Source organism: Urocitellus parryii, chromosome 2 (genome assembly GCF_045843805.1).
Source record: "Urocitellus parryii isolate mUroPar1 chromosome 2, mUroPar1.hap1, whole genome shotgun sequence".
In the NCBI taxonomy this organism is placed as follows: domain Eukaryota; kingdom Metazoa; phylum Chordata; class Mammalia; order Rodentia; family Sciuridae; genus Urocitellus; species Urocitellus parryii.
The window spans coordinates 149,447,672-149,459,404 of NC_135532.1; the positions used below are offsets into that span (position 1 = coordinate 149,447,672).

At 37.3% G+C, this 11,733-nt stretch overlaps 1 protein-coding gene across 1 annotated transcript in view; it reads left to right on the plus strand.

Annotated features, from left to right (window-relative positions):
* The window catches only part of LOC113192317 (transmembrane protein 45A-like), a 63,484-nt gene extending 52,251 nt beyond the window's left edge, over positions 1-11,233 (plus strand). The window contains exons 5-7 of the mRNA XM_077795330.1: positions 713-897; positions 6,098-6,243; positions 10,822-11,233. Of these exons, the coding sequence (XP_077651456.1) occupies positions 713-897; positions 6,098-6,243; positions 10,822-10,915 (425 nt within the window). The 3' untranslated portion in view covers positions 10,916-11,233. The remainder of the gene's footprint in view (positions 1-712; positions 898-6,097; positions 6,244-10,821) is intronic.
* The last annotated feature ends 500 nt before the right edge of the window (positions 11,234-11,733 follow it).

Below are 11,733 nucleotides of genomic sequence, written 5' to 3' on the forward strand. Positions count from 1 at the left end.
ACAGAACCACAAAAGTCCCAAATGATTAGAAGTTGGTTACACCCTAACTGCTGCTCTTGCCTCCCACATCTGAAGATGAGAACTTCTGCTTAATCCTCTATAAGAACAGGACTGGATGAAAGATGGGTGCCAACAACCAGAAGCGTGGTTCTTGTTCTTTCCAGGTGTTGCTATGTTTGGAACAAATATCTGATGAAAATGACTAAGATGAAGCTGGAATTTGTCCATGGAATGAAAAATGCAGTTAGTTACTATGTCTTGGGAACTTGTCATACCTGGAAGGTCCACCCTTGTGACTTATGGATGTGTTTCTTTCTTCCCTGAGCTGGATCCTCAGAGCAAGGCTTCAGCTTCAGCCTGCTCTTCTCTGTAGTCACCTTAATTACAGCTCTCTGCCCTATCATATTTATTATTCATCATCTTGTGTAGATGGTGCTTTGAAATATAGTTAGTGGAGAATGTCATGGTATGTTAGGGGACAGAGTAAAGGTTGGGGAAGGGAAAGTATTAGATTTCAAATATTCCATTCTGAGAAGGCAACAATGACTCTGAAAATGCAAGAATGCATTCCTGTGGGAAGCAGTGGGGACATGCTCTTTTGGACAATTGTGTGTGTGTAGAAACTTCTATGGGCAGAGAGAGGGAGTGAGACAAGCAGTGGGCAGCATTTGGTTTCATTGACAAAGACAAACTGTTCCCCTCCCTCTATTAGCTTTCATCTTCTACAACCACACTCATGGCCGGGAAATGCTGGACATCTTTGTGCACCAGCTGCTGGTCCTCGTCAGCTTTTTGACAGGCCTGATGGCCTTTATCGAGTTCCTTGCACAGAAAAATATACTTCTGGAGCTCCTGCGGTCAAGCTTCGTCCTGCTACAGGGGAGCTGGTTCTGGCAGGTGAGTAAGGGTCTTCAGCTAATTTACCAGACATCTCTGCCTATAACTTCTGTCCTCATTTAATGGGGCATTTTCTCCTAGACCTCCAGGCACTTCCCTCCACTTTGCTGTCTCTAGTGAAAATGAGGGTCTCTGAGAAGGCAAGTTATTTGGTTGGCACAGAAGCTCTGGTAGAGTTATTGTCAGAGCAGCTGGGCAGAAAGTAGGGTATGCACCTCTTCCTCACACACATAAATATCTTTTATGTAGGAACTCTGAGCAAATGCTGTTAGTCAAAAGCAGATACCCATGCTAAAGCAAATTACAGCCTAAGGGTTAGTGAGCTTAGGAACATATGGAAGGCAGGAAACAGGAAACTATTATTTATTGAGAAACAACTATCTATTGGCCACTGTACTGAATTTTTACACACTATATTTTACTCTGTTTGCACAACAATCTGTAAGTTAACTGATATCGTGTCAAATTTACCAATAGGAAGATTCAGAGAGACCTGGTTACTTTCTCAGGTTCACAGAATATTGGAGCTAAGATATAAATCTGGTTTTGTCTGACCCCAAATCCCAGGCTCTTTCTATTTTATGATGTTCACTCCTTAATCTCAGTGCATTGTAGAAATTTATCATTTCCAATTAGTGCATATATATTTTGTAGAGACTAATAAACCATAATCCAATATACATATGTATATGTAAAGAAAGTCTTGAATGGATGCAAAATGTGTTTTAATTAGGGAAGCCCTCTCAGAAAAGATGTTAAGTTGCCAGAGAGCAGGGACATGACATGATGAAGTTGTTTCAGGGATTTGCACTTCACAGTAAAGAAGCATTGGTAGGTGAGGGGAAGAAAAAAGGTCAAAACAGGATCTGACAGCTGTGGTATTTAAATATTTGAGGGGGTAGAAGGGTTATTGGAGCAGAGGCTGGTAGGGAGGAGCCTAGATTCATGGGTTTTTTTGAAGAAAAATTTTATCAAAAAAATTACAAATGCCCTATAACGTGATAAAATTGATAACTGATAACTTTAACCAGCTAACATACAGAAATTGTCTTGTTAGATTACTTATCATTTACTGGAAATGTAAACTGAGTAAATAGAATTGCACATAAAACACTGTTATGTACTCTACACCTCTTGATCGGAATGTTTTATTATGTACATGCATAACAGTTTCAAAAATAAATTAAAAAGAAATGTTTTAGAAAGAGATAACTTGTACCTGAGCAGACACAGTGAGTTCATGACTTAGAGTATCTGATTCTTGGAACTCTTTAAGTTGTGTTGTTTGTAGAGTCTATATTCTTAATTGTTTTCCTTCGGATTTATCTCTGAATCAGTCTCCTTATATCAGAGAAAACATTTGGCATTTGTTTTTTTGGGGATTGACTAACCTCACTTAGCATTATCTTCTCCAATGCCATCCATTTACCTGCAAATTCCATGATTTTATTCTCTCTTATTGCTGAGTAAAATTTCATTGTGTATATATGCCATATTTTTTTTTATCCATTCATCTACTGAAGGGCATCTAGGTTGGCTCCATAGTTCAGTTAATGTGAATTATGCTGCTATAAACATTGATGTGGCTGTTAAAGTTTTATATTATAATTGTGAATTTGTCAATTTCTTATTTTCAGTTTTTGCTTTGTTTTAAGCTTTTACTTTTCCTAGTTTTTTTTAGTATGTTTCTCATCTCATTTATTTTTAATCTTTTCTATTTAAAAAAAACCCACATTTACAGCTATGAATTTCCCTCTGTATAGTACTATAACTTCCTGTTTGGGCAATTTTGAATATCGCCATTTCCACGTACTTTTCCTTACAACTTATGAGTTATTTAGGATTGCCGTGTGTGTGTGTGTGTGTGTGTGTGTGTGTGTGTGTGTGTGTTGTATCAAACTCAGGGCTTTGTGTTTGTTAGGTATGCACCCTACCACTAAGATATACCCCCAGCCCTAGGAGTGCACTTTTAAGTTTCCAAACACATTCTTTTTATTCATTTCTAATTTAATTTCTCCGGGGTCAGAAATTATTTTTTGAGTCTCATTAAGACTTCCTTTGGGACATAGTCTGATGTCAGTGGTAGTGGATACTCTATGTATTTGAAAAGAAAATATACCTATTCTTTGTTGGGTTCAGAATTCTGTATTGTATGAATCAATTTTACATTGCTATAACAAATGACTGAGATGATCAACCTGTAAAGATAAAGGTTTATTTTGACCTGGGGTTTCCGAAGTTGAAGTCTACAACTTGTTTTGGCCCTGCTGCTTCTAGGGCTGTGGTGAGGCAGTACATCATGATGGAGGCATGTAATGGAGCAAGATCAGTTATCTCATGGTTGGGAAGTGGAAGAGAGACAAATGAAGGGATTGGGGTTCAACAACCCCCCTTGAGGATAAGCCCCTAGGTGACCTAAAGGCCTCCTACTAGGTTCTACATCCTAAAGCTTCCACCATCTCCCAATAGCCCCACCTGGAAGCAAGCCTTTACCACATGGACCTTTGGGGGGCATTTAAGATCCAAATTATAGGGTACATATATTTACTAGATCAATTTCTTTAAAGATATTTATATTCAAATAAGAAAAATAGTAAAAGCAAGAGAGAAAACTCAGAGACTTGAAGAATAGAATTATAAAGATAATAGTAGAATTAATAAAAGTAACTAATATTCAGTCAACAATTAATGATTAATTATGTTTAGGATCTGAAGGAATAAGCTGTGTTATATCTCAACTGAGAATAAGTCAGCTTAATCTTGGCTCTTTTGGTAGAGAAATAATATTTTCATATTTTCCCCAATGCTTTTCCAAGGAAGAGCTACAATGTTAAAGTCTTTGGGTATAAATTTTTGATTACTTGGAGGTTTTCCCACCTGCCAATAGGTCTAGACAAGTTTCCTGTTTGGTGACCAGCCAAATGATTTTGCAGCTTTAAAGAAGAGTGAATAATTAATACAACACAAACACACACAATGATAGGAAGTAATGTAACTCTCCCATTCTTGGATTCCTCTGAAACAAAAATATCTAGAAATTTAGGTAAATTTATCATGCTTTCATGTCTTGTTGATATGTGTGGTATATATTTATGGCCAAGACTTAAGCTAACAATATTATGTTGTGATTTGCTTTTCACCATATTTTTTCTCTAAGTATGGTTAATACTAAAACATAAACTATATATAGACAGATCAGAGAAAGTGCCCACCTGGAATCTTGGAACCCTATGTAAGTAGATGTGAACTGCATGAGACCAGTGTTCAGAGTGGCTAGTTTTTTAAATAACTCATATTTAAACGACTGCATAATCTGCAAACAGGGGAATTTTCTTCCCAGCCTACAAAAAATGGTTTCCTTCGCATACCACACATTACATTTAAAATGCTTCCTCAATAACTTGGTCACATCATGCAATTTCAAAACTAAAAAGAAAATCTTTCATGACCCTTAATTCTATGAATCACATTTTCCCAGTGTCTGTGTGGGAGGATATATCAATAGCTCATTTAGTACTTTGTCACTTCCAAGCTTCTCATCCTCCTGACAGCGTGAGGGACAATCTGGGGATGAGGAAGCTGCATCTCTTGTTCTCACTTCTCTCTTCTCTCTACTTGGGACAATGGTTTCCTTTGCTTCTCTTAGCTCTACTAACCCCACTTCCCCCTCAGAGATTATTCCCATGACTGCCCAGATTCTGAGTCCAAACTAAAACTCAGACTTGCCTTGCCTTTAAGAAAGACAAAAGTTGAATGGCTTTGACACCTGTCAAAAACCAATTGAGGGGGTCGGGATGTGGCTCAAGTGATAGCGCGCTCGCCTGGCATGTGTGAGGCGCTGGGTTCGATCCTCAGCACCACATTAAAAAAACTATAAAGATATTGTGTCCACCTAAAACTAGAAGATAAATATTTTTAAAAAATCAATTGATACATGGATTTAATTGTGGACTTTCAGTTCAGTTTCGTTGATTTTTAAGTCTATCATTATGGCAATACCAGAGTTCTGATTACTATAGCTTTATAGGAAGTTTTGAAATCAAAATGGTGAGTCTTCCCCCTTTGGTTTTCTTTTTTCAATGTTTTTGTTTTGATTGATTTTTCTTTTTGTTTTCAGTTATCCTGGATTCCTTGCAATTCCCTATGAATTTTCAGATCAACTTTTTTAATTTATGCAAAAAAGGCCATTGGAATTTTGATCGAGATTGCATTGAATCTGTAGATTGCTTTAGGTGGCATTTCAATCTCAATAATATGAAGCTTCCAGTTCATGAATATGAGATAACTTTCATTACTTTAGATCTTTGATTTCTTTCAATGATGTTGTATAGTTTTTGATCTTCAAGTCCTGAACCTCTTTGATTTTTTTTTTTTTTTTTGAGGTAATGGGATTGATCCCAAGGCCTCTTGCATGCTAGGCAAGTGCTCTACCACCGAATTACTTCCCCAGGCATGTGACTCCTTGAATAAAGTTATTCCTAAGCATCCTACTCTTTTTCAATGATATTGTAAGGGTAATAGTTTTCTTAATTTCATTTTGGGGTTGTTCGTTGTGTGTAAAAATACAACTATTTTTGTATGTTGATTTTGTATTTACAAAACTCATTTATTAGCTTTAATAGTTTTTTTGGGGGTAGGTTCTTTGGGATTTCCTATACATGATAGTATGTCATTTGTAAATATGGATAGTTTTACTTCTTCCTTTCCAAAAAATATCTTCTGTTTATTTTTCTTATCTAATTGCTCAGATTGGAATTTTTTAGTAAAACGATGACTAGAAGTGATGAAAGCAGACAACTTTGTATTATTCCTGATCTTAGGTGGAAAGTATTTGGTTTTTCACCATTGAGTATAATCTGTGGGCATTTATTTATTTTAAAGCCTTTTTGCACTCTAAATAGCATTATGAAACTGTACAATATAGAATATGTCTTTCAGGACATTCTGAAAGACCACCCATCCTCAAAGATGATCTCTGTTCATATTCTGAAAATTGATCATTAAATGTCTTTTTAATTTTTTTCAAAACTGTGACTTGGTAGATATTGTCAGTATTATTAAGACAGGCAGAAACATCTAATGTTTTCTCTGTGACATAGGAGATAATGGGAGTTATCTTAGTTGTCAGGCATTGTGAAGTGCACAATCTTTGGGAATATGGTTCATTATTTTAATGTGTGCTTTTTATTTTAAATTACAGATTGGTTTTGTCCTGTTTCCCCCTGGTGGACGTACTGCATGGGATCTGCTAGATCATGACAACATCATGCTTCTTTCTGTAGGCTTTTGTTGGCTTTACGCATTGGCCTTCATTGTCATTGGAGCGAATTATGCTTTTATCACCTGGTAAGTTAATGAATTTTGTTTATGAAAGTTCCATTCCTTGATATATGACCATCAAGACTTGATAGTGTTGAACTTAAAATTCAAAAGGTATTTTATTCCTTACAATCCCACAAGACAGGGTAGCATTGCAGAAAATTATCTGTAAGCATAAATTGCCAATAGAAAGAATATGTGTTGGTTTAACAGTTGGAATAGCTCAAGAGTATCTCTGCTGTGCCTTTGACCCATGCACCAGTGTCATGTCCACTGTTCTGAGTCTCTATGTCTTTGTGTATGCTCTTTCCTCTTTCCCACCTGCAGTGGTTCCTCTATTTACCTATGCATACACCCTTAAATTATAGCATTTCTTAAGCTTGGAGCCATTTTTTGACCAACTCATATGAGTCCCATTAAATTTGAATGCCTGGTTAACTTGGCATTGACTGTAATATTTCTAAACAATGAATGATACACTTATTTTACAAGAACCCTGATACAACACTCCATGAACAGGTAAGGAGCAATATAACAGAATATATATTCCTATTTCTGCTGCCTATTAGTTCATTAGTCAGGCCAATTGTTTTTTCCATATTTTTTCATTGGTGCACTATAGTTGTACATAATGGTGGGATTTGTTATTACATATTTGTACGTGCATACAATATAACCATATAACTTTCAGATCAATTATTTAATCACAATATGTCTGTCATCTTGTTTGAAAAATTGGGATAATGATAATACCTAAATGAGATCATCATTACACATGAGGCCTATGAGAAATTTTTAGGTGCTAGTTAGGACTAAATTAGAGAGAGAGAGACAATTGAAATGCAATACAACAAATGGAAATAGTGGAAGAATAAAACACCGCTGGAGCTTAGGGAAGGCTCCTCACCATTGAAAGTTAAGTTGCAGCTTGAAAATAGGTAGGAATAAGGATGGGGTGTTTAAGGTTCCTCTTTATAAGGTAGTTAGAGCCAAGTCACAGTTGACTTGGTTGATCCCAGTTACCAGCTATGAAGGCTCCAGCACCTCATCCTTCAGACTTCAGTGCTGATTGAAATGTTCTATCTCTGCAGAGCTCTCTATATACAGTGTTCAATATGGTAGCCACTGCTTATTGAGCATGTGAATTGGGGCTAGGTCCACATTTAATTTTAGTTAATCCAATTATCCATACGTGGATAGTGCTACCTTATGGGATATTACACATCTAGCAGTTTCTCCAGATTTCTAGAATGCAGTCGCTGCCTATAGGCTTGGTGGGGTCTCAGCCTCTGCAGGAACCAGATTTTCACTTTCTTTAGACATGGATCCCAGGCCACCCCTCCTGCTCTGTGATTCTTTGTGCTTTATTGCTGAAGTGGCTCTAGTACTAGGGCTCTGATTCATGAAACTTCCTTTGCCTAACTTCAAGATGTCTCTGATGGGCTTCCAGGAGAAGATACCTACAATGAGAGATCTGAGATGCTTTCTCATTGTCCCAGAGATTCTGCTTTCTCATTGTCCGCTTTCTACTGCTACTATTTTACTACCCCAGATATGATGAGCTCTTTGTTAAGGTGGGCTCTGCCACTGAGTGAAACTTGACTTCTTCCATTATTGGGATTCTAGGCTGACACCTGGATCTCATTTCCTTAGGTTAGGGGCAGGGCAATTTTTTCTGGAATAGTGCCAGAATTCAAGGAAATTCTCTACTTCATATCAGTTCCCCTTCAGAGCAAGACCATTGTCTCTTCCTGTTTCAGAAACCTTCAGATGTCTAATGAACTTCTTATCCACTTACTGTTCTCAGGAAACCAGAAACTCCATTCTTAGTTTTCCACCTCTCCCTTTCCCTGCTGCATGCTATTCCAATCCTTTTGATCAGGCAGTTCTCTCTACCTGGCATATCCACGTTAAACACACATCTCTTTTATGGATGATTCTGTGATTCCTCTAGCCCTTGTTCATCTCCCTTTCCTGAGTTTTTATATCACTTTAATCTCCACCAGATATTTTAACAGTTGTGACCTATCTGGTGATGTTGACTACTAGCTAATGTGTTAGTCTTATTAGCTAGCTAGATTGTATCTCCTTGTGACAAAGACTATTTTCATATTCGCACACTTCTTGACATACTGTCAAACATAGAGTAGGTGCTCAATAAACACTTGCTACTGTTTTAATAGATCTGTTTCAGAACTACTTAAATATAAGCTTCATTTTCTCAGAAATCACGTTTTATATGTTTTTCAGTTTTTGTTCTCTTATTGCTCCTGGAAAAATAAGACCAGGAGTTCAGTTTTTCTGAACTATTTTGATATAAAATAAACAATTGCTTAAAATATCATGAATATTTAGTGCTTCCTTTAAGTGAGGTTGGATAATCCAGTCCTAAATTTCAGGCTAAGGAGTCTTGCAAGTCTACTGGTGTGGAATTGTCTATGGAGTGATTTAGAACTTGTGCACAAGTGATGAAGTGTCAGAACATTTTATCAAAATCTATTTGACACAGCACCAAGATTGCCATGGAAGCATGACTATGTTATGGAACTGATCCTCAAAATTTCTGAAAGATGAACTTATACTTCCCAGTTTTCCAGAGCAATAGTTCAAAGGTTGCCTGACCCTGTAGTTTTATCATAGCTCAGAGATGACACCTATCTGGTTGGGAATCCTATTATGTACTTAACTTTAACTGCATCTCACATTTAAACATCTCTCAATTAAGAGTCCCTCTCTATGGCTAAGGAAGTATTGGCATTTATAGACAGGTTTTAAAGCAGTGATTCACATAAGCCTTTTTGAAGAAGAAAATAGAGATGCTGGAATTGCATTCATATGAGAGTTTCCTGGATATGCACCCATTGTCTCAGCTCTAGTCTTTCTCATATTAAATAAAGAGAGTATATTGGAGGAAAAATGTAGACATATACTGACCTGAGTTCCTGGGATTTGCATCATTATAGTAGCCTTATTCCATATCTCTCAATCTGCCCCAGGTGGCTATTTATATATGTATAAAACCTACAACTAGAGGCACCAACAGAGCCTGATAAAGGTGTCTAACAGCCTCAGCTAGTTGACTTTTAGCAACAGCCTATACAACTCAAAGAGGAGGAATAGGTAATAGGAGGAGCCATTAGTCTCTCTACCTTGACATAATTTGTAAAAAGCAGCCATGAATTATTTTATTTTCTACGAGAGTCTTCAGAAACTAAACTATTGGATTAATCCATTCATTTCACATGTATTGAAGTTGTACAATGTGGAAATAATGCCTTTGACTTGTTACAGCAATTAACCTTTCATGAGTGCCATGACTTAAAAGGGTTGAGGACAGTGGGAGCAACATCAATAGTCCACCAAGGCAAGTGATTTTGAGCAGGTTTTCTTCTTAGCTCTCAGTTCAACAAACAGATGCTATGATACTGCTCAGTTATTGTTATTTGCTGGAGGAGTCACTTCGAAGTTGGAAGTGAATGAAAAATCAACCACTGTGAATATGTGGGAGTGTGAACTCCTGGCAGATTACCCCAAAGGGCATTACCTTGCCAGATGTGTATCAAGGCACTTTTATGTACCAGACAGTGGTCCAGACTCTGCCTGGGATTAGGGAGCAAATACAATAACATTTCTTCTATTATAAAGCTTTAGTGGGATCCAGAGCACAGGTAAAACCATGTCATATTGACAGGAAAGACCAGAATTTCATCAGAAGAAGAAAGGCAGAAAATAAGGATAAAGATGTGAGTAAGCTAGTGAAGTTTTTCATAAAAGGAAAATGATTTTGATGGATTTGATTTGTTAAATTTGTTTGCATAATTCTGTGTGTATTTGGAAGCTATCTTTTATTGATGCACCTGAAAAGCTCCGCATAGTTCTTATTAGTAGTCTTTTGCTTCAACATCAGAATACTGAAGAGCCTGTGGGGCTTTTGCCACTAAGAAGCTTCAGATCTTCAAGTGTCAAACATTGTCATCGATACTTCCCCCAAACCCAGTTTAGATTCTCTTAACCTATGAACATGGTCATGGGGTGAAGAGAACTTCTCTGAACTTAATTCATTATGGACAGAGCCATCACATGCAGTTGAGTGGCCTGTGCCCTACAGAGAAATATGTCTCTGAAGAGGGATATGGGGGCTGAATTCTAGGCTAGACTTGGCATGGAGCTTGCCTTGGGTGCCAGCCCTAGGGAAGGAGGTGGCTTCCTGCTTTTCCTTTACAGGAGTGGACATCTCGTTTGCAATCACTGATAGCTTTTACAATCACTGATGGAGAAGCGCCACTGATCTCAGTTTCATCTGGGTTTGCTGCAAGCCAGGGATTCTCTTGTTTGTTTTAGAAATGATCAAAGTTATCTTCTGATGCCCAATTAAGCAATCACATACCACATTTTAAAGTCACATTTTATCTTTTTACTTATAACCTGATTTAATCTACAAACATGTTCATGCAACTCTAAAGCCAAGTAAAAACAATCTTCCTTTTTGAGTTGCTTCCCCTATTTACACACAAAAAAATCTGTGATTGTTGCATTACAGATATATGCTACCCTCAGTTTTTATTTTAAACATTATCTAACAGAGATGGTTTTCTGTTTCCTCAGGTTGGTGAAATCTAGACTTAAAAAACAGTGCCCTTCAGAAGTTGGACTCCTAAAAACTGTTGAACAAGAACAAGAATCAGAAGAGGAGATGTGATTTTTGATGGGCATCTAGTCTATCTAGATAAACCTATTCACCTTTGCATTGTCTTTGCTCATGATTTTGTTTCTTGACCTTTTATTGGAGATCAAGAGGCAGAGGATGATTGTGGTTTGTATTTTTAATTTAGTTAAAGTTTGGGAGTTTTAATACTTTAACTTTGAAAATACTTTGGGTGGTAAGTTCATTTGTACATCATGCACATGATGGTATTCAGTGACTAGAGTGACTTTTCTCACATCATGTATCATTTGATGTCCATAATATGAAACATACTGGCTTTATTTGCTTGTGGATATGTTCAAGGTTCCTTTCTTGCTACCATTTCTAACTCATTGAACACAGAACTATAAATGTTTATCTTGTTTCTGCAATGAGAAATAAATAAATGCAGTTATCTAAAATCCTTGTTTTTGTTATTGAGCTACACCTCACCCTTAGGTGATGCACAAGAAGCTGAATGACACAGAAATTCCTTTTGGTGACACAGCTTTCTCTGAAATACCTGAGTCCTCCCCTGGGAAATGTAGATCAGATGTTCTGTTGACTTGTGTGATCTTCCCAAGATGAAAGCTATGGTCCCCAGTACACGTGGTTGCAAGACCACCAGAGACTGGGAAAGGAGAGTTGTGGTGTTGGCTGTAAGAGTAAAAAGTCATTACACCATAGAAGGACCACCCTGCACCCCCTGGGTTAAAGTAGGTGAGGACTTAAAGCAAGTTTCATAGAATACCTGGGTCAGAAGTCAGGGTCCTTTCCCAGTTATGGGCTTCATAGCTCTCAGTGGAGAGTCAAGAAATCCCCTTCCTAACTCA